Source organism: Punica granatum, chromosome 8 (genome assembly GCF_007655135.1).
Source record: "Punica granatum isolate Tunisia-2019 chromosome 8, ASM765513v2, whole genome shotgun sequence".
Lineage (NCBI taxonomy): Eukaryota > Viridiplantae > Streptophyta > Magnoliopsida > Myrtales > Lythraceae > Punica > Punica granatum.
The window spans coordinates 25835662-25860324 of record NC_045134.1 but is presented as its reverse complement, the minus strand read 5'-3'; the positions used below and the strand labels follow the sequence as shown (position 1 = coordinate 25860324).

At 35.3% G+C, this 24663-nt stretch overlaps 1 protein-coding gene across 2 annotated transcripts; it reads left to right on the top strand.

Moving 5' to 3' along the window:
* The first annotated feature begins 19044 nt into the window (after positions 1-19044).
* LOC116188049 (rhamnogalacturonan I rhamnosyltransferase 1-like) lies at positions 19045-23123 on the top strand. 2 transcript variants are annotated; one of them, XM_031517161.1, is made up of 8 exons: positions 19047-20116; positions 20594-20661; positions 20789-20877; positions 20983-21148; positions 21309-21598; positions 21715-21919; positions 22013-22170; positions 22325-23123. In XM_031517161.1, exons 1-8 carry the CDS (start codon positions 19795-19797, stop codon positions 22572-22574), a joined length of 1548 nt encoding a protein of 515 aa, XP_031373021.1. In that variant the 5' UTR covers positions 19047-19794; the 3' UTR covers positions 22575-23123. The 2 variants fall into 2 exon arrangements, with proteins under 2 accessions (XP_031373020.1, XP_031373021.1); XM_031517160.1 differs by having other exon boundaries at positions 19045-20116; positions 20789-21148.
* Positions 23124-24663: the final 1540 nt, after the last annotated feature.

The following is a 24663-nucleotide window of genomic DNA, read 5'->3' as shown; positions in this document are numbered from 1 at the left end:
CAGTTATATCTGGTTTGAATTCCCGAATTGCCCCCCATGAAGTGACTATACGGCAACTCCCACGTCCCTACCCATCGGGGATTTACTTGCATGTCCTCGTGAGCCGAGGACCGTGTGGTTCGGGTTTACATTTTTTGGTGGAGCCCGAGTCCTCCCTCATGCCAGTTGTGTAAATGTTCCTGCAAGTAATAAATGTTTGAGCACAGTAAGCCGTGATGTGTGACTGCCTGAAGTAACTGCGAAAATGAAATTATTTTGAGTAGTTGTATCCAAGGTTTGAAGAAGGATTCATTGGTAAAACTTTCTAATGGAAACATGAAGAATTTTGTGATATTTGATTGATTTCCAAGATAAATGCTTATGGCTAGCATCTATGAAGAGATGTTGAAAATAACTATTTCCCGTTACAACGAAGTCTCGTTGTATTACTGAAGGAATCGAGAAAGAAGATATAACTTCTCCCAAAAGGTCTTATTAACAGCAATTGAATTTTAATTTCTTCTTTTATTTCATGTGATAACTATATAGTATATTCCGAATCTTCCGATTAAAAATAACATTTATTATTTATAATTTTTCATCGCTCTTGCAATATCGACGTGCTTCTACCTAGCTACATATGTCTTGAGCATGACCGTTCATACACGAGTTGGTTCCCTCAATTACATAAACTATGAATTGTAAACTTAGCTTATATAGGTTTATCTAGAAATAAGAGCCCACTTAAGCTATAGGTACCTTAACATCAAACCATACACCTACGCGATTGAGCAACAGATAATATGAATGGATTCATGAAGGGTAGAATTGGTATTTAGGATACTTTCTTCTTCTTTTTTCCTTTTGGATATTATTCCTAAGTGGAATGAGGAAAGTATAAGGGAGGAAATAATACAATGGTGCACTTCTCGCTTGGTGATTAAGAAGTCTTAAGTTCGATATCCAGTGAGATTACTCGTACCCTTTTATTGGATATTTATAATTTTTATTTCAATAAATTAAGCTCATGAGTTTTCTTTATAATCCAAAAAAAAAATGAGGAAGCAAGTGGGGGATCGGATTGGGGGACCGTACGTACTACGACCTCTTGTGGGGGGGAGGGGGACCGTCCATCAAGGAAACGTGTACGGGAGAGATGACGGGGGTGTTCCTGTCCACAAAAAATCCGGCTGTCGCCTTGTCGGCCCACTGTTTGATCAAAGACCAATCTGGGGATGTGTCAGATGTGACTGGGCAGAACTCGCCACGTTGGCTGCTCCCATTGGTTAGTTGTCAATCCTCTTGTTCTCATGCCCTTCTAATACAAGGGACGAACATTTTTAAATAATTTTCGATAACGAAGTTGAATTTTATTTAATTTGATTTAATGAGATGAAAATAAAAATGTTTGAGAAAAATATGTGAAAAATTTGAAAAAAAATATTTTGTTTGGTTATAAAAAAAAATTTAACTCCACTTCACTTAATTTTATTTCAACAACACAATTATTATTTTTTCATTTCTATTTAATTTTTTAACAATTCAATTTAATTTTTAATACTAAATTCTATCGACTATTCTTTACTCTTTTTTTTACAATTCAACAACACAATCATTATTTTCTCTCAACTATTCATTACTTTTTCTTTTTTTTTTCTCATAATTCAACAACATAATTATTATAAACCAATTAAAACCAAAACTCAACTCAACTCAAAAACCAAACAAAACCTAAAAAGGTAATGATTGTTTTGTTGAATTGAGAAAAAAATATTGAATAATTAAGAAAATTTAGCATTAAAAAATTAATTATAATAATATATTAAAAAGTGTGATAGAGAATTTGAATAAAAAGATTAAAAAAAGTAGTGATTGTGTTATTAAATTACGAAAAAAGTAAAATTAAGTTAAGTTAAGTTAAATTTAATTTGATAAACAAATATAACATTATTTGATAAACTGCATTTTGTACGTTCATTTTTTATTTATATATTGTATGAGTGAATTTATTGGAAAAATCTCATAACCGGGATAAAATTAATGCTCAAGTAGGAATTAGTTACCGTCAAATAGGCTAAAAATACCTTAATTTGCGTAGTCTTTTCGAAAAATTGAAAAAAGAGGTCGATTGTTGCGACTTGTCGTGGCATTTGTAAGATGATGTGCGAGTGACAAAAATCCTACCGAGCGATTAAAACGTCATATCCCCCTGCTTAACAATAATGGTTTGATCACCATCCTTTAACGATCGATTTCCTTTCGCGCACGTTTTCATGGGGATGTGATGTACATTATTTCTCTTATAGGCATTGTTCTGTGTTGTAATTGGTTCCTTAGACTCAACCACATAATATGAACAACTCGATCCCATCGAGGATATGACAGACTTTCCGAAAGGGAGAAAGAAACAGAGTTATATGTGTGTTTTTTGGTACAGTTCTATTAAGAATTTAACTCCACTTCACTTAATTCTACTTCACTTAACTCTACTTCAACAACACAATTATTACTTTTTCCTTTCTATTTAATTTTTTAACAATTCAATTCAATTTTTAATAATAAATTCTCTCGACTATTTCTTACTTTTTTTTTTACAATTCAACAACACAATTAATATTTTCTCTCAACTATTCATTACTTTTTCTTTTTTTCTCATAATTCAACAACATAATCATTATAAACAAATTAAAACCAAAACTCAACTCAATTCAACTCAACTCAAAAACCAAACAAAACCTAAAAAAGTAATTATTGTTTGTTGAATTGAGAAAAAATATTGAATAATTAAGAAAAATTAGTATTAAAAAATTAATTATAATAATATATTAAAAAGTGTGATAGAGAATTTGAATAAAAAGATAAAAAAAAATTAGTGATTGTGTTATTAAATTGCGAAAAAAGTAAAATTAAGTTAAGTTAAGTTAAGTTAAATTTAATTTCATAAACAAATATAGCATTATTTGGTAAACTGCATTTTGTACGTTCATTTTTTATTTATATATTGTATGAGTGAATTTATTGGAAAATTCTCATAACCGGGATGAAATTAATGCTCAAGTGGGAATTAGTTACCGTCGAATAGGCTAACAATACCTTAATTTGCGCAGTCTTTTCGAAAAATTGAAAAAAGAGGTCGATTGTTGCGACTTGTGTGGCATTTGTAAGATGATGTGCGAGTGGCAAAAACCCTACCGAGCGATCAGAACGTCATATCCCCCTGCTTAACAGTAATGGTTTGATCATCATCCTTTCACGATCAATGGTGATGTGATGTACATTATTTCTCTTATATGCATCGTTCTGCGCTATAATTGGTTCCTTAGACTCGACCACATAATATGAACAACTCGATCCCATCGAGGAGATGACAGACTTTCCGAAAGGGAGAAAGAAACAGAGTTACATGTGTGTTTTCTGGTACAGTTCTATTAAGAGTAGACCTATCATTCATCAATGGCGATTGAACATTTTTGGGAGTTGGGCGAACAGTATATATACTATACATATGACAAGAACCGTACATGCATGGCTCGTGCGTGCATGGGACAGTCATAAATTAATACTATTCCAAACTATTTCACGAACGTGTTTGATCGTGAGAAATCAAATCCAATGCAACAATACTCGTTATTGACGTGGAACTAAGAGATCATAGGCTGAGTTCTCGTTAATGAACCTCACGTGTCTCTTGTATCTTATTCCCCTGTCATATCACTTGCTACATCAAGGAAAAAAAAAACAGAGAGAGAGAATTTTACGAGAATTTTAAGAACGCAATAGCAAGCTGTTAAGCATCCATCAATCCACTTAATTATAACGACATGCGAAGCGATCGACACAAACAATCTGGTTTCACACTTTCGATTCGTGAAGACACTAATAAGAGCCGGAGCCATGAGCCGTATATGGATGAAGATGAAGCACTATAAGATTGTTACTAAACACGGACATGTATACGATCACAGGTTACTTATGATTTTATGTGTTTGCATATATATAGGATGCACTCAAGTACGTACGGAGGGGTACTTTTTACGATCGACTCCATGGGAGCTCCATGTTCCACTTATTGGTGGACGACTGTGATGACGTTGTCTCATATATATATATATATATATAAGCAGGAAGTAAATTGGAATAGGAATTTCCCTGACGTTTGGTAGAAACCCTAACAAGAGCAATTCCAAAAAATAATGGAGAGGCATTGATGTAATTGATCGATATATGAGGGGATAGCGATGGCTCATATCGTATCATATGTACACACACATTCGACAATGTGAACGGGTCAATGATTTTTATAATGAGAACATCTCCACATGCGCATGGGCCTTGTAGGGGCCTCTTTTGTCATTTGTTCTCTCCCCCGATCGATGCTTGTGTCCCTGTCTTAGCAACCGATCGAACTGTCACAGTGCACTGTTATTGGACTCATTACTTGCGGATTCTAGGGCGCCAACTTGTCGATATATACAACTGATCGAGCCACTAATGCCGCAACATTATTGGTTGCACTGTCTTAACTATATATATATATGTATGTAAGATTATCAACTGATTTTGTCATTCCTGATATGTGAATATAATTTATCAGTTCAGTGTACGAAAAAGAACACATAATAAAGTATATGATTCATTACGTGTTCAGTAATATCTTTTTTCTCAAATGAAAATATATCTTGATGGTATCATTTCAGGTGATTAATTTGATTTTTGATCTGATTTTCATATCTAGTTGAAATGTTACATGTCTACGAAAATTGGAGAAGATAAAGAACCACGAGCATTGGTCGATGCCATCTGGAATTTTTTTTTTTTGATGGGTAATGTCATCTGGAAGTTGATACTATATCAAATTCACTTTGCTAAAAATGGTGATTTCCTTTTTGTTATTTTATAATATAGGCAAAATGCAAATGGTGATGTTGTGGGCAAATCTAATCTCATCACCAACCGCGGGCTCAGCCCCACGCCGGTCCAGCCGGTTGGGATCAGACCAAAGGCACATCATTTAGACTGGGTCCCACCAGAAAAATATGAGAATAGTGATAATTCACGATTATGAATATTTCTGATTTCTTTACTACATTTCTATTTACATATAGAATAATAATTTCAAAAGAGAGTTATTTTTGGAAATAATATATAGTTATATTGAGACCGGATCTGACTTCTTTGTTAACGAAATAAAACTTTACTTAACTTAGTTCAATTTTACTATACGATCATTACTTTTTTTTATCTTTTTCTTTAAATTCACTAATACTTTTTTATTATCTATTATTACAATTAATTTTTTAATACTAAATTCTTTCAATTATTCAACACTTTTCTCTAGCTACAACATGTTTTTCTTAATTCAATAACACAATTATTACTTTTTTATTTCTTTTTCAAATTCTCTCTCGTGCTTTTCCCAACTACTTTTATCGTCATATTCTCAAATCAAACTAAATCAAATTAAATCGAACTTAACTTTGTTGCTAAACACAACATATAATTTTCTTGAATTTGGGGTCCCTCGAATAATTTATCACGCAAGAATCGTATCACTACGATAAAAACTCATTTTAAAGCAGAGATATTTATATGCCTCTAAAGATATTAGAGATAAAATAGTAAATTGCATCATTTACATTTGTCGTTATAGATCTATAAAGGCAAATCAACAACAACTAATAAAAGTTACTAATTAGTATTGTTAGTCTTAATTAAATTTGCCTCCAATAAGGAGATATAACAACAAATTTTGTTACTAAATTTATTATTTAGGGCAATTGTAATTAATTGCACCTATATAGTTTTTTGCAAAATTAGTGATGGTAATTACATTTGACTATTAGCTCTCTCATATTTTTATATTGTGCCATGGACCTGAGACAAACTCTTGACCTCTAGCATTGATTTCCATTTCACCACCCATGCATCCTTGCATTGAGCTACTTTTAATTTATATTTAATATTTTGTTAAGCCTCGATAATATGTAAATTTTTTGTTTATATAATTATTTAAAATTAAGAAAATGATTATTATGCATATAATATTAAATCAAACATTGCGCATATATATATCGTTAACTTCTCGGGTGCTAAGTTGAAGATAGTTAAATTATCCAAAAAATTATGTAATAAATAATATATAAACACAATAGATGAAGTAAAATACACAAAAGAATACTAGCTTACTATTTTATTTAATTCAAAATCTGCATAACGTAATTACATCTATGAATAAATAAAATATATTTTCTACTTATTATGGGAGTAATTTGAATATCCTTTAATTCATATTGAATAAATTATTTATGTTTAGATAAAAATAATCCATTAAAATTTTAACGTTTTATCTACTTTCTCTGTTGGTAAAATTTCATAAGTTGGGGGCAAATGAGAATTAGATTAGATTCAATTGTATTTTATCTCTTAAAGAATATATTTGGGGCAATTAAGGTTGGATTAAGCAAAGTGACAAATTTTTAATATGCCTCTACTAATATGTTTCTAAAAGTTATTCTTTTGAGGCAAAAGACGTATTTATTGTTAATAATTGTGATATATTTGTGTAATTTAGTAAATTATTAATTTTAGGTGTTTTTAGAAGCAAATAAAATTCATATAAGAGACATAAATTATATTTGTCTCAAAATGAGAATTTTAGAAACTAATATTATAATTCCCTCTCATTATTCACCTCTAATAAGGGTGATTCTTGAGTATATACAGTATGCAATCATTACTTTTTTTAATATTTATGATCATATGGATAAATTATTTGATTGAATAAGTATCAAAGTTTACACCGTATCTTATGTATCAGTGTCTTCAACGTAGCCGATAATTTCGAGCGAGCTTCCAAATCCGGTAATCTCGGAATTGAGGAACATTATCATCAAGAACATCAAGAGAATTAAATCTATGCCCCGTCGCCCAAGATATCTTATTTTATTAGTGTCAAGACTTAAAAGACCGGTCTTTTTTCTTTTTCTTTTTTTCAGGGTGAATCTTACGCTGCGTTTGATTTCATAATAAAATTTTAAAATCAGATTTTGATTTTGAAAAAAAATGATATAAATGGGGTCCACCCTTTGATTTTATATGAATTATGTTGTTTTGTTGTGGAAAAAAGTGGTATAAATGGAGTTCACTCTTTGACTTTGTATGAATTATTTTGTTTTGTTGTGGGTAGAATTAGGTTAAAGTTGTGATTTTAAAATTATACTCACAAACTAAACAAGGCATTAATATCCGAAAGCTTAATTGAATCCCGACTAATCTAGTTGAGCCAAATCGATTTACTAATGAGTAAAGCTTTTTCAGCGTGAATTTTCAATAAATTCTCAATTAATTAATTATTTATAACCGCATACGTCTCACTCTGCCATTTCTAACACGAACATGTCCTTTTCATCCCTGCCACAATTTTCTTTTTCCATCATAAATCTAAAGCCCATTCAGCAATATAATACGAGTGGCTAGCTAGCTGCCCAAATCATGTCAAAAACTCGTGGGGAGACAGCAGATGTTCGGGAACCATTCGATGGCTTCATCGAGCATATATTCAGGGTTTTTAAATATGTCCGAGCAATACAAAAGTTTTGAGTCGTTGATTCTAGTAAGACGGGCGAGAATGTGGGCCCTTGCCGGCAAATTTGGCTATGTCGAATTCAATGCACGTTGTTGAACCGCATACCAGGCCGACCCAAGGAGAGATATCTTGGGATTGAGGTTCGGTTTGTGAGTGCTATTACTGATGGAAAAATATTAAAACAAAATTATTGAGAAATAAGTGTTGATTTCAGAATAAGTTAAAGCGTTTAAAAAAAGTTAATTTAAAGCTGCTGAAAATAAAAAAAAATAATTATTATTATTAATGTTTGAAACAGAATAAGTACGAGTAAATTTCATCGGTACTTATTAACTTGCTTGAAAAAAAATAATGTTTGCAATCGTAATTTTGACCCAAACTGTAATTTTAAAAACTCTCACCAAACTCTCTGAATGGACAAGAGAGACAGGGCGGTTTGGCAGTCAAGTTTTAGGTAAGTTTTTGTTGAAAAATTCTCCCGCCTCTGGCATATGCAACTGTGTACTATAGCAAGACCGCCTTCGAAGGAAAACCTCGAATAACCCAAGGGCGGTGCAATGATACATCTTTGTTGGGGACACTGTAAAGCAACATCATGTTGAGTACAATGCGATGGTCGATCGGATCATTAGATATGTAATACTTGAGATTAGATTGTTGTGATTTGTCATCTTATATGGCGAAAAAACCATACTTTTTGTTCGTTTCTTATATATGTTTATTCTTAATTCGTCGACTCTTCGCGCGAGTACCGATCTGGGCCATGATGAACAGTTCAGAAAGGTCGATTTTCATTATCAGAAGTATATGACGTAAGCCGGAAAATTACCGATAACTGAGCAAACCGGCCGGGTCTCCTAGTGCGGTTTTTTACTTTCTATTTTATTTTTCCCCTAATGATGGGCTTTGGTTGTGGGCTGATTAGTAGCCTATTGGGCCAATTCGGCTGCAGAGGTGGGCCAATCGATAAATTTCTTTAAATTGATGGGCTTGGGCCTGTGATTGGCTGGGCTGGGTTCATCAGGACTCGGCCATCAGGGAATCAAGGAGACAGTGGATGGAGGCCAAGCCCGGTGGTTGTCGAATTGGCACATTAATCAATCGTGTCTTCGGATGGACCGTTTTCTCTATGAGCAGAGCTTAAATCGAGTCATGTCCGCTAAGCCGGGCACATTCGTAGGAATTGCCTTCCCGTGAGATCCACGGACAAGAGAACAGAACCGTGTGAATGTGAAGAATTGATTGACTCGAAACAAATCAAATTAAGCCCCGTGTTCGAGAGGATTAAACTGTCTATGGTCACCTTGTCAAATGACGTTGAAAATGATACCTGAACAAATTGTACAGGACTGGACAACATACACAGATTAGCGATCCATATGATATATGATATGATTCAACAAAGGGATTCAGGGTGGGACCAGACAATTTAGACTAGGCGTCAATTACATGTCTTTTTGCTTTATTAAATGTATATTTCATTTATTCATCCACTTTCTAATGAAAGAGTCCTTTCTTAATCAATCAGAAAGAGTTTGCGTTTAGTTTTAGAATAATATTCATTACTCTACTTCACTTATTTTCAATTTAACAACACAATTATTACTTTTCATTTTTTCTTCAATTTTTTTTATCTTAACTATTATTCAATTCAATTTTTAATACTAAATTCTCTCAACTATTTATTACTTTTTTTCATAATTCAACAACACAATCATTAATTTCTCTCAACTATTCATTACTTTTTATCATAATTTAACAATATAATCATTACAACCCTAAATAAATATAATTATTTATAGTTCCCAAACAAAGTGTTAATTTTTTTTTTAAATTTTTTTTTTCTTTAGGTTAGAGGGGAGGGTGCGAGAGATGAAAAGAGGGATATGAGAAGTTTTATTGATAAGAATTTGAAATTGAAATTTCTTAGTTTCGATTGAGAACGTATGTCGCTAACATTCCTTTAAGAAAGTGTTGTTTTGAAGTGAGAAAGATAATGAGACATAACCGAGTCAAAGGAGTTAGTAGATTCTTTTTCTGATAGGTAGAGTCAATAGATTTCTAAATTATGCTTTCTAAATGCAGGAATGATCTTATCAATGGCAGACTTTGATTTGATGATGAGGAGGCTGTGGATTAATGAATATCACTATCCTATCCTTATCTTCATATTTACTGAAGTAGGGCCCTGAATTATGCAAAACAGAAACTTGTTTGCGTGCTACCCATCGAAGCCAGAGGTGAATGAGGATCGAACTTGAGACTTGTTAAATTGTATATCGTGCCTCCATCCGATCATACCTCAAACGTTAAGCCAAATCAGGGACCAGTTTTTCTTTTTTAAATATGTTTTGGCCAAGAAGATTTTTTCCCCATGAATTAATTGATAAACTCTTCCCCCATCTTCTAAGCTGACACATATTGAATCTCATCTTGTCTTGCCTCTGAATAGTCAGATTTTGTAGCCCAGAATTTGCCAGTTTCCTTCTTCATGTCAGAAAGATTATAGATACATATATATATATATATATTGCTCGAAAATATAATACATAACATGTGTTTTTAGTTACAACTCATATTAATGTTGTGTCTGATGAGATTCCATCGTATATGTTTACGTATTCCTTGGGCGCACGTTGTTTGATTCTGTTGTCGGATTAGGTAGAGTTTGCATATATATATATATATGTATGTATGTATATTATGTCTCAAATGTTGTCTGATATATATACATACATACATACATATATATATATATATATATCAACCAATAAGCTATCAATTGTATAGACTCATGTGACTGATTCTTTCTTTCGTCCTTCTAATTCCCCCACTTTTAATTGTTCTATCTGTTTCTTTTTTCTTGAAAAAGATTTCACTTCAACAATTTAGGGTTCCTTGTGGGCAGAATCGACTTTCAATAAAAAGAATTCCTCTCTTTTGATCTAGATTTTAAGGAACGAATAACTATATATATATATATATATATACATATGTACGTGTGACATATATATAAAGCCTACTTTCAAGGAAATTATATACAATAAAACCTATTTAAGCTAACATGGAATAGAGTTCCTGCAGAAGAAAGACAGAGAGAGAGTACTACTGTTCACAGCAAATCTCAAAGCCATCCTTATATCGGTTAAGTGGAATGCAACTCCAACTCCTGTAACGAGAAAAATGTAAGTTCGAGACTTAGAAAGTGCACTTATTATGAGGAAAAATAATTTTTAATATTTTAAAAATAATCTTTAATGTTTGATCTCTCGAACCGAATTAATTAACGCCCATTAAATTTTGAATGATAGAATTTACACCCAAAAAAAATATCAATGGAAAAATAACCAATAAAATCTATTTGTTTATTGAAAAATTGTTCATTTATTATTGAGATAACCAATCATCTTTTTATTGCGCTGTAATTCTCTTAATGTTCTCTCGTGACACGTGACGTAGTAAAATTATCTAAAGAATTGCTTCCCAGTTTCGAATAATCAAAGTTTCTAATATGCAAAATGAGGGACTTCTTATATAGACATGCATGTCATATTTATTATATAATACTAAAGCTTTGCTCGTGTGTATAGCGCAGTGAATTTTATAGAATCTCCTTCCCCGCCGCACGACAGCTCGGGTCACCTCGTCTTCTAATTAATGACTTGCATATCGATGAACTGTAATGTGGAAATGTCTACTCATCGGGTATGAATGGAAAGCCTTTTTTCCATCGAAAGAGAAACAAATCGATTGCCTTCGCATCTTGCGAAAATTACAGCCCCTGCCAATGTTCCTGTTTCAGCATAAGTCGTAGCCCTCATTGTACAATCATTGGAAGTAATACAAAAGTTCGAAACCTACTAAAAATATATCGTGGCAAGACCAAGTTAATGCACGAGTAGTGATATATAGTGTCATCGGATTCTGGGGGAAGATCTCTCTTTCTCCTCTTCCACTATCAATAAATAGTGATTAGTTTGTTGATTAGTTAGCAATGACAAAGAAGCGCAGGTGCCGGTCATAAATAATGGAATCTATTTTCCCACTTTAGTCAATGATGATTGGAAAATTTTCACTTGGCTTTTAACCAAGAATGGAGGATCCTCGAATCCCTATTTCAACATATAGACCAGTGAAAAATTTGCCCTACCCCTCTTTCTCAAATAGACCAATTCGGTCTTAAAATTGTCCCTGGGCCAAATCGATTTATCGAGCTTAGTCCCAATAAATAGAGTAATAATTTTTTTGGCAATAATCTCAAAAGTAAAGCATTTTGGTCAGCGTACATATTCATGTCGGTTCACTTGTCCCTCAACTCAATTGTCGCGATACTTTATCTATATATTCATCCATATTAAAGTTAGTAATTCATCGGCAGTAATCATTATAAAGATAATGTGCTGTGTTCAGGTAACTATTTATGTCGATTTGTCGAGATATTTTAACACTCATCCACATTAATGTTGCTATTTTGACTCGATGAAAATATATATGGCAGCCTTGATTTCACCCATGTAGAAACTAAATGCCAGCTCATAACATCACCCTCTTATATATATATATATATCTTAGTAAGAAGATCGAATAAAATATAACTATAAATAGATTTTGGTTAAACATTTTATGAACAAAGTAATCTATGTGCCAAATTTTCCATGCTGAAAATAACATATTACTCACCACACTTAATTTTCATCTGTATACTGTGGAAGGTCGAAAAGTTTCGTGTCCTTTTACATACGACAGATTTGTTCTAAATCACTTTTTTCTTTTCTTTTTAATAAGAATACGAGGCAAAAGTCAAAAGATCAATTTAAAGAAACGTTGCAAAATACATAAATTTATATAAACAAGAAATCTAACATATTACCTCTTGCCAAGAAAAACTATTCATAAATTCTTAATATATATATATATATAAAGTATTTGGTAAATTTATATTTTTACCATGCAATATGTATTTTCAAATTAGATTAGATTAAATGGAGACATCAATTGATGAAATCTCATAGTTATATCAACCAATGGCAAAAGATTGAAAGTTGGTATGTCTTATGGGTCAAAATTTAGCATTGATGATTACCAAATCGTCCTTTTTGTGTCATTTTAAGAACGAATCTTGTCATGTAATTGTACTCATAAATTTGTCGTGGAAATTAGTTTGTCCTTTTATAATGACACCGTATCATCGTTGTTTCACAAGAAAGACGGGGAAGAAAATAGTCTCTCTCTCTCTCTCTCTTTTTTCAATTTTATAATTGAAGATTTTTGCTTCTAAGTGGTCAAACAATGTGAAAAGGCTAAAAGAATATAATGGGAATAAACTCCAAAAGCCGGCAGAGAAATTACGAAAGCTAATAATTGCATTTGGCAAGATCTTGCAGCAACGACTATATTCCCAAAACTATTATACTGCATTTGATTTGTTAGTGTGATTTTAGAATTATGATTTTAATTTTAACTCAACACACTACACAACAAAAATACACGTTTCCCAAGTCAAATTTATAATCTCATTATATTTGTCATTTTCCACAATCAAAATCAAAATCAAAATCAAATTTACTTTAACTCTGAAATCAAACGCACCCTTAATACTTCTTTCTTCTTCTCTTTTCGATAAATTTGCCCAAATATTTTTTTTGGCGGTGAAAAAACGGAGTTAAGGCGGGTCAAAATAAGTTTTTAATGATGCTAATAAAAATTATAATATCACTAACTCATTAATACCGGAAAAAAAAACTCCAACTCCCAAATGAATTACGATAGTTGAAATTTGAAAATCACTTGATTATTAATATTCCAATTAAAAGAAGGAAAAACAAAAGGGATACAATATGAACCCCTTTAAAATGAGGTACACATTTTATATATCACCGAATCGGTGGGAAATGGATGGGGGAAGAAATGATGATTTTCAACGCGGCTTAGGCGAGATATATTGACCTTCATGCCCCTCCAAATTTTCATTACATTACTTCCCAATTCAATCAGCATATATTGACCTTCATGCCCCTCCAAATTTTCATACATTGCTTACCAATTCAATCAGCAGGAAACCGATTGTCATTTTGTGGAATGCCTTCTTAAAATAATTAACTAGCTCCATCACGTGAGCTTAAAGCACCAAATTGTCACTAATAAAATCTTCCTTGTTTGAAGATCTTCGGAAAACAACCAATATTGAAACTTACTTCCTCTTGCCGTTCATCAATAGTATAGTCCAACTTATGATATGACGACCAGTGTCGTTGCCCACTAGAGATAATCACACCTTGCATTATTATAAAAATGATTTAACCTTCGGTTTGTCTTTCAAAATCAGTGAAAATTAAATTATAAAATAAATTTTAGTTCTATACAATAATTTTCATGAAGGCCAAGGATTCCAGAAAAACAAATATAGCCTCTCTAGCATTGTTGCCATGTTTTTTTTTAAATGAAGAATTATTTTTTTCGATTGCAATGGAAACTCATGGAACTAGCATAATGAAATATAAATCATAATAGCTAATAAAACGGTACAGGTAGTCCCGCTAAGTATCAATTTTGGAACCTCCTGGTACCAGGTGATGGCATGCATCGCTACGCTACACCATATTATGGCCCGTTTGTTTTCATGGTTAAAATCACAAAAATTTTAATATTAACTTTAACTCAACCCACTACACAACAAAAATGCACATTTCTCAAGTAAAAAATTTTAACTTTAACTTTAACTCAACACACTATATAACATTTTGTCATTTTCCACAATCAAAATCAAAATTATTTTTAATTCTGAAATCAAATGCACCGTTAGATTTCTCTCTCAAATACTCTTCTTTATGAACGAAAATTCTTTGAAGTTCTTCATGCCAAAAAAAGTACCAAAAAAAAATACAAGTTGAAGGAATAATTAAGCTATTGCCCAGTCCTATATTTTATTTCAATACCAATTTTTTTCTTGATTTGCACATTGATATTAAAAAATTCAATGGTTTGAAATTAAATCGATTGGAACTGAATCAACCCATTAAAAAATAAAACTTCCTCAATTATTAATTTTTCAAATTCGCAAGGCTTGATCACGAAATACTTTTTTAAAAAATAAACATCAAATTATTTAAATTACCGGAAGTTGATAATTTTTGTTTGATTTTCCTAGAGGATCTGGAAATTTCATTGAAGTCCACCAACCCACTACTACATGCCACTAGAGCGCGTGCATTCCACCTGGACCACCATTTATTTCATTGTCCCTCCCCACTAATTCGTTGCCATTCCCTTTGCAAGCAAAGGTTTAGGCCACTCGATTCCTATTTTGCTTGCAATTGCTCAGTCTTTATACGATCCTCTGGAAATAGGACCACTCTCGTTTTCTCTTCTCTTTGATTTATTTTCTTGCCAGTACACATAAATGACGATAATTTTATCATGATTAGACAGACGATTCCTTATCATATAAATATCGATAGATTGACACAAGACTTCCATTTGATATTGATATAAAGGATTCGAGATGCTAAGGAATCTTCCAGCTAAGGACTTTAATGACTTTTCCAGTTTTTCATCCTTGCGTGTTTTAACATTATATAGTACTACTTGTTATCTTTCTTGAAAAACTCTTGCCAAATTATGATAAGTATATAATATATCAATCTGTAGATTTATTGAAAAATGCAAATACTTATTGATTATGGGCGAATTCAAGAAAACTTAGCAGAGATACTACACTTAAAAAAAAAGTATTCAGAAATACTACACTTATCCCAACAGGATTAGTATATGGTTATAAGAGCGAATTTTTTAGGTCTAAGTTCAAATTACCTCAAAATCAAAATACTTCCTACTAAGTCACATACTTTTTTATATGGTTGGACTGATTTGTCTCGTGAATTTGTAGGGTATTCATGTGGACTAGGAGGATTAGCTCAGAAGTCAAAACCTCTTGTTATAAGGAAAAAAAAAAGATGAGAGAAATGCTACATTTAACATATATCTTGTTGTAATATCAATTCAACTTACTCTCTACATTTTCTTTAAGAGAAAATTTTCCTGTAATAAAAATATAAAAATTTAGGTTAATGACTAAAAAACGCATAAACTTTAATTTATTTTTCAATTTTGACGCGAACTTTTTTTTGACAAAAAATGCATAATCTTTAATTTTCTTGTCACGTTAGGCATTTGTACCGTTTTTCATCAATTTTGCTCACTCAATCCCAACCACCACCCTCGATTATGGTCACCGACACCCTCTGAGGTCACCAACGACTCCAATCCGAGTTGCGCTGGCTTGTTAGGACACTCATCGTTTCTCTGATTAAGACTTTTCTGTCTCTTTTTATTTAATTTTCTTTAAAATTTTTGTTATTTTTGTTGACATGGTGTGATACCATTTTCCATGTAAGCACCGGTTTTCGCTACGTCAGAAAAATGAATGAAAAATGATACAAATGCTTAATTTGACCAAAAAAATCTGAATTCATACAATTTTTTCCCAAAAATAATGTCCATGCCGAAATTGAAAAAGAAGTGAAGTTTATGTTTTTTTCGAATCATTGACCCTAAAAAATTTGATAATTGAATTTTCTTTAATCAATTTTAGTATAGAACCAAAAGTGCGGTTCCGACCAACGTCCGGCGCACCGTGGACGTCACCTTCTCGGCGGCGCGTGGGATTCGCCGGAAACTTCCGAAAACATGGAGGAGGATAAGTAGGTGGGACCCCATCTTTCAAGAGGGTGCACGAGATTCTGACATTTGGCCCGACAGTCTAAATTAATTTTTTAAAAAAAAAGTGGAAGCAAACTGAAGTCATCTACGAGGAAACGGAGTAACTCCTACTTATTTTGGATTTTCTTTTTTCTTTCACTCATAAAATTTACATGTGAAGTTTTTTTTAGCATTTTTTTTAATATTTTTACAAAATAAGGTCTTAAGTAGACTCAAAATGAAAAGAAAAAAAAAGAATACGAAAAATCCCGCAAATAGAAATATAGATAGAATTTATTGATTCCATATAAGGACGAGTAATGTCACTATAGTAAAATCCTTTTCACGTATTTATGTTAATATATGTCCCCCTAAGTTTTCAATATATTCGAAAAATTAGATGCATGCAAGGACGCTTTGGAAAACAATATGACCTTAACGGGAAGTCATGACACCCAAGACTTCGCAAGAGATGCGAGCTCCAGAACAGTGTCGAGATGAACAAGGAGTAAGAATCTATTTTTAGTTATAGTTCAACTGCCAGGCAACACGTTGAAATATCAAAATTTGAAAAACCTTGGGGAGGTCAAAGCAATTGATCGGAGATGACCTTCATGATCGGTCTTGGCTTGTTGATATCGATAGCCTACCTAGTGGCACCGATAACTAAATCGCCCGATGGAACATGTAGTCGTTACCATACACAAGATGACATGCTTATAGGACCATCCATTTATTGGCTATACATGTGCCCAATTCGATATGTTATGCTCAAGGTTGACGTATTTGGTCCGAGTCGATTTCCGATTGCTTGGACCCGGAAATTCTGATGGGGTCTTGATGTTGCTAGTTTTGATCTACCCATGAAGCCAACATATTTTTATTTTGTATGTGGAAAAATTTAAAAGAAAATGACGGGAAGCACTTTTCAGTAATTTAAGAGGAATAGGACTAGAGGCTCGTATCACTCGACCTTTCTGACATGACACCGTTAGCTCTGCTGTCACGGCCGAACCGACACTCAGACGGTGACTAACGGCCGTAGCATTATACAGTACAAAGGACGCCAGTTGGCCCCTCCGGAAAATATCGTCAGCATCTCTTCTTCCCTCGCAGGATACAGCGTTTGTCTCAAACTTGTGTTGAGGTAAATTTTCCTCTTCCCCTTTAAAAATGCAATTCACACCAGCTGTTGGTACTCATTGTCTAACATAAATTTTAAATTTTAATGTCTTCCAAATATACTCGCGGTTGAAAACATCAAAAGAAAAATATGTCTAGATGGTCAAGGTTGAAGAGTCATTTCGAAAGTGATTCATGGGTTCTATATTAAGTATTATAAAGAGAGAGCTGTGCCTCATCGCATCATTATTATGTAGAATCGAGTAATTTTTTCTTTATCTCGAAAATGATAGGTAATGATTGTGAAAGATTTATAGATTTTTTAAGGATTATTAAGATTCGTTAGTTGACGTGTGCATGAATTGACTCGTACATCATTTGGCTGATGAGATTTAATCAAACGCGATCACATTTTCAGAACAATCCTCGGTGTTCAATCTTGATTTGTTTGATCAAGACTTCAAATTCAGATCGAGTTCATTTGACATAAATGATATTAACAAATGAAATTGAGTTTTCATGTAGCGAACTAAAACCGTCATCCCAAATGAAAATTCAAGTTTATATATATATATATATATGAATTTAAGGAATTAATAATTCAAATTATTTTAATAGGATCTTAGGAACCCCAAGTGATAACTCGCGAGATATTCACGAGATATTGTCGGCTACGCCAACCAGCTCCGGTTGCCGCGATCTGACGGCGAGTACGGAAGGCCAGAACGGATCTCCCCGAAAGACCCGTTGGATACTGCCACGTGTCCCTAAAGAGCTCAGATCACAGCCACGTCTCGCACAGTTAACTGCGCCGGACCCCACCGATCTCCCAATATAGATGGCGGGGCATTTAGTGGTTTCACTTGCACATTAATGTTTCCAGTCAATTGCACATTGGCCCCTCAATCGTTTCGCCCTCTTCTATTTAGCACCTACACTTTCTTCTCTCGCAACTAGTCCCCTCCGTTTTGGAGCCGTAGGAATCCGATCCAACATCTAAAAGTCGTCAACTCACTCTCATAGATGTACATATCAATTAATGTTTATGGTTATTATGGTGGAAAATATAATTCACACATTGAAGTAAAAATTTGTTATGTCTTATTTGTTAATATTTAGGACAAAACATGAATATGGGTTTGGGAGCTATTGTTCATAGAAAATTTCAATAAATGCACATTTCGACTTCCTGAAACCTTTTCAGGTCCAAATATAATTTCATTTTATTAATATTAATATATTAATATACTTAATTTATATATTGCAGCGAAGAATTCAACATTATATATTTTTTGTTAATTGTTACTCTTACAAGAGATGAGACTTTTTCATTATTTAGTGACGGAGCCGTTTAGCCTCATTGATGATTCGAGTGCATATTCAGCAACGCGCTCACTTTCTCCTCAATCCGACTGTTTCCAGTGGGACTCAACGTTTCCGCGATAGAATCATAGAATTTTCTGCTACAGTACTCGGACCAATCCGACGACAAGGAGCTAACTGGAACATATAGTAAACTTGATGGAGCAAGTTTAGATAATTGAAAATGCCACCTCCTTCCGAACCAACAACCCTAGTTAAGAAGACTGCCAACTACGGTTAAATTGTTTGTCCGCCTCTCCTCGCGCTTCTCTCTATCTCTCTGTCTCTCTCCTCTCTTTCTCTCTGTACATGTTTTGTTTGGGGGCTTCGTTCACGCGTTCCCTGCACTCTCACTCACACATACAGATGCTCCCTCTATAAAATCTCCAAGCTCACGTTTCTGTCGGCGGCGAAACCGCCGGCGAACCCTCCGGCGACGCGTCCCCGACTTACTCACTGGGGAACCCAAAAAAAAAAGAAAAAAAAATCTTGAGCCTTGGCGCGTGAGACCTCGCCTCCTCATTGCGGGTGCCATAGTTTTCCGGCGATCCGTCGGGGGTTGGAGATTTCGTTCGCGTTCTGTTAATGCGAGCGGGGATCGGTGTGTGAGATCCGGGATGGAATTGTTAGATTTCGGGGCGGGGATTGGGCTATTTATGGCAGTTTCTTCATTCTTGGTACAGATTGTGTGATTTTGGCTTCGTCCGTCCGGTTCTATTTATAGCAGTTTTTGGTATTGGAACTGGAATTTGGATCTTCAGTGATTCCGAAAAAGGGGAAGGCCAATTCGGATTCCGCCTCAGGAAGAAAATTCTGGAATTCATTAATTCAGAAACTCATTCCCCAGATTTCATCACGGGTTTCCATTCAATCTGGGGGCGGGGCCGTGCTTTAATTGCCCACTGGTGATCCTGCATTGATGCGGTATGGAGCGGCATTGAATCAGCTCCAGGTTTCAATGAGATTCGATTGAGAGTTTCGATTTGTCGTGTCCCGGAAGGTCGGAGAATCACCGGTGGGTGGGTGCGCGGAGATGGTGATTGTGTGATATGTGCAAAGTGGGTAGGGGTGAGATTAAGTGTGAGGCTAAAAGGGGGAGCTTGGAAATGGGGTTGAAGGTGTTGGGAGAGAGTAGAATCGAGAAGCTCAGAAGTTCGATGATGGTGCCGGCTTCTCGGTCGAGGATGAAGCTGTGGATGATCAGGGCCACCACCACCGTGCTCCTCTGGACGTGCGTCGTCCAACTGACGGCCTTGGGGGAGACTTGGGGCCCGAGGGTGTTGAAGGGTTGGCCATCTTGTCTCACTCAGGAGGCGGCGGTCTTGGATGAGAAGGTTTCCGATGTTCCGGCCCGCGTCTTGCCGCCCAAAAGTGAGTCCTCGTTATCTTTCCCCTCCTTTCTCGTTAGCCCATTGTGGATTTGAGGCTTACATTGTTTGAACGATGACGGGAGCTGAGGAATATTCCTGGTTTTGTCATTCATGGCTTCGTCTTTCATCGAAAATTTCTTTTTGTGAAGTTGGGTGTTCTGCTGTGGGTTGACTCGAACGTTCTGAAATAAGATATGGAATTATACGAACGATTTATTGGGTTGGAGCAGTTTTCTTATCTCATATAACATTCGAGGTATTGCAAAATATAATTTTTCGATGTCTTGTTCAACTGTCAATGTCCAGCTTTTGCTAAAATTGCAGAAACATGTTGTTTAAGGATCGACTGTGTTCATATAATTCTTGGGACATTAGGTGGAGCGTGGAACTCCCTTTAGAATTTTGTCTATGCGATGTTTGATTACAGCCAGTTTATGCGTGCCTGCATTGAATGAGATTTCGTTTTTGCTGTTTACAGGGGTTTACAGGAATAATGGTTACCTGATGGTTTCATGCAATGGAGGACTTAATCAAATGAGAGCTGCGGTAGGTCCCCAAATCCAATAGTTCCTCTGCACATGAAACCCCTCATGGCCTTTCTACTCTCCGCCCATCTGTAGGTCGGTTCTTTAGTTTGGTTGCTTCTGAGCTCTGACTCTGGCATAATTTTCAGATCTGCGATATGGTTGCAATAGCCAGATACTTGAATGTCACACTCATCGTCCCAGAGTTGGATAAAACCTCCTTCTGGAATGATCCCAGGTTTGTTCACCAAGAATCACCCCTTTTGGGAATAACATGCATTTTCATTGAGCAATTTTTATATTTTGATGCTGTTATGTTAAACTGTGAATATTGCTTGGGCAGTGAGTTTCAAGACATATTTGATGTGGATCATTTCATTACCTCCTTGAGAGATGAGGTCCGGATATTAAAGGAGTTGCCTCCTAGGCTTAAGAAGAGGGTGGAACTAGGGATGACTTATTCCATGCCGCCAATTAGTTGGTCAGACATATCCTACTATCATAATCAGGTCAGTATTTATCAGTTTAATCTGTTGAAAATAAGCCTTAATTAACTTAATTTTAGAAATGTCTGTAGGGGTTAGATTACTTTGTTCGCGTTCTCGTGTTTTTCTGGATATCTCCTTTGGGTTGGCCTCCTACAGCCCACTATCTGTTTTTTGCTTGCAGATTCTTCCTCTGATACAGAAGTACAAAGTTTTGCACTTGAATAGAACGGATGCCCGACTTGCAAATAATGGCCAACCACTGGACCTTCAGAAGCTGCGATGCCGGGTTAATTTCAGCGCCCTCAGGTTCACTTCCCAGATAGAGGAGCTAGGTAGAAGGGTCATTAAGCTTTTGAGGCAAAATGGCCCTTTTCTAGTTCTACATCTCCGATATGAAATGGATATGCTCGCATTTTCGGGATGCACACAGGGTTGTAGCCCAGAAGAAGCAGAAGAACTGACGAGAATGAGGTATGTTCAATAAATTCTCTTCCTTAAAGTTCTTCAAACGAATGGATTCTTGGGACATTTTTTTCTGTGATAAGTCTTTGCGAAATTTTTATTCACCGGGATGGTTTACTTTCCAGGTATGCATATCCATGGTGGAAGGAGAAGATAATAAATTCAGACCTGAAAAGAAAAGATGGACTGTGTCCTTTGACACCCGAAGAAACTGCTCTTACACTGAGGGCTCTCGGTATTGACCAAAACATTCAGATCTACATTGCGGCGGGTGAGATATATGGTGGAGAAAGAAGAATGGCAACTCTTGCAGAGTCTTACCCTAGACTGGTTCGTGGTTCTAATCTCAATTGGTCTTCTGAGCTTAGGATTCTTATTGTTCGCTTTTTAATATAACTCACTGTTTGCTTATGTGGGAAACAGGTCAGGAAGGAGACCCTGTTGGAACCCCCGGATCTGAGATTTTTCCAGAATCATTCTTCTCAGATGGCAGCTCTTGATTACCTAGTCTCATTGGAGAGTGATATTTTTGTTCCAACATATGATGGAAACATGGCGAAGGTCGTTGAAGGACATCGCAGGTAGTGTTTTGTTTTCATGGCTGGTGCAAAATTTCTTATTTACCTACTAGTATATTGATTGAAGTTTCAATGTCAATCGTTTGAAATACCTGCTTTTGTTTTATGCCCTTTAGGAAGGACATGGAATAAATTTTGATGTCTTTTGGTGTTACAGGTTTCTTGGATTCAAGAAGACAATCCTCTTAGACAGAAAGCTTTTGGTTGAGTTGATAGACCAGTATAATTCCGGATTACTCAGTTGGGATCAGTTCTCCTCTGCAGTTAAGATATCCCACTCGAATCGAATGGGCAGCCAGTCGAAGAGATTGGTTATCCCCGACAGACCCAAGGAAGAGGATTACTTCTATGCCAACCCATATGAGTGCTTGCAGTCATCAGATGATCAATTACTAAGCAGTACATGATCTAATGAGTTTGGTACTTTATCGGGAGGACTACCACGAATCGTTGTTCACGTGCTTCCGCAGCTCTTATCTATTCTTTGATGTGTTCTCTGGCTACTTTTGTCACGTGCGGCGTGGAAGTTGCAGTTTTTGGGAGTGATTGTAAAGATGCTAGGACAAGGACTTCTGCACTTTCCGTCTTTCAGGAAACCGGAGCCTTTGGGTTGTTCTGCAGGAGATGAGCTTATGAGATTCGTGTTCTATAGATAATGCCTAATAATCAAAGGGATGTATAGAAGAAGCGCCCTGGGATCATGGTCGAGCAAGATTCCGATTGGACTTGCCTCGTTACATCGTGAAGAAGAAGAAGACGCGGGATTGTTAGTTTTTACATGGGTTGGGTTTATTAGAGGTAATATCCTTCCCCAACCTTTCATTCTGTGTAATTGCTAGCTCTCTCCTCGTTCTTCCGCTTTTTGGGGTTCCACTAGTCTTTTGTGATATAGCATCTATAATTAATCAATACATTAAAAGGGGGAAAAAAAGAAAAAAGTTTGAATGTTCAGAGATTGTTCTGCTTTCTCTTCGCGCTGATTGATTCATCGACCGGTTGATTGATCGGATCGAATTATTGATTCATTGCTTGTAGTAGCAAGGCAGAATTCTTTCACCTTTGAAAGGCTTCTCTGACCAAACCTGTCGAAGTTGCATGTGATGTGTTACATTCAACCTGACATGAGTTTATAGACCGCATCAATCACAACCATAACATTGAAAATGAGATTTGCTAGGTGTCTCTCGGGGTCACGGCTTGTACTTGAAGAGGTACGCTAATCAATTTGCCCTTAACTCGACTGCGATCGACTAACGCAGCATTGGTAGTTAAGAGGCTGTCCTTGTCAGTTGTCACCAGCCCCTTTTGGTCCTTAACAAACAAAACCTGAAATTTCTGTTGTAGTAATTGTTAAATCCTTTCTTGATCGAACTTTTTGTAAAATTACATCGCTCTATTTTCTCTTCATTAAATAAAAATTAGCAATACATTCAAAATTCAAGTTCGGAAAATTTTTCAATCCCGCATGATATGGTATCAAGTAGATGACTAGATCTTATTGTAAAAGAGTAAATGTTGAAAAACTAATATTAACATACGCATTTTGATGCCATCGAGCCGGTTCCGTCCCGGTTTGGCTCGTCTGTGCACATATATATATACGTGTATTGTTTGTTGTTTATTGATAATTAAGTGAAATGATTGAAAGTGATGTGCTTAATAGTGTATGTAATAATAATTGTGCATCTATTAATGCAATAATTGTGCTTACCAATAATTATGTTGAATTGGATTGCCATGGGACCCAAGAAACATTCGATGGGATGGAGAGGACATATACAAAAGAATTCGACCCGAACAAGATGGAGGGGCCCACTGAATTAGTTGGGCTGGACCCTTTTATTTAGTATTAAACATAGGGCCTTGAACTTATTTATTGTTCCATTCCAGTGAGGAACAGATTCGACCGACGATGATATCGAATTATTATTATCTATTTTCCGTGAAAGCTACGACTTAAGCTTGATGAATGGGGTAGCGTTTAGCTTGATGTGACGTGATCTTTGAATAATTCTTCCAATTCGATCGAATAATGAACCGACTTGAGCATGTGTCGATAAAGACTCGATGATGCTTGTAATATCCATAAGGTTGCTGGGGGGGTGAAAAAGAATCGTACCAATAACCTTTTGGTAAGCAGACGGTTTCGGGCCTTCAGCGGTTCTTACGAATTGGTTCACAATATCTCCTGCCATGTGACGAGGTTTCGTTAAGAATTGTTCGGACGTATGTACCGGTGAAGCGAGTCTCGCGCCTGCACGTCACGAGTCTCGTAAAGGTTGTGTTTAGACTGGGCTAATTTGATCATCTGGGCTGGAAGAAAGCCCAAAACTATCTCATTGGGCCAGCAAAAGAAAAAGCCCAAAAGTATCTCATTGAGCCTTAATCCATGATTCTTCTTCCCTCTAGCTCTGAGGAACGCTCATTATTGAGAAAAACTGGGCAGGTTTATTGTGCATGCACAGGTTAGTTTATCAGTTACATGCAAGTTGCTAT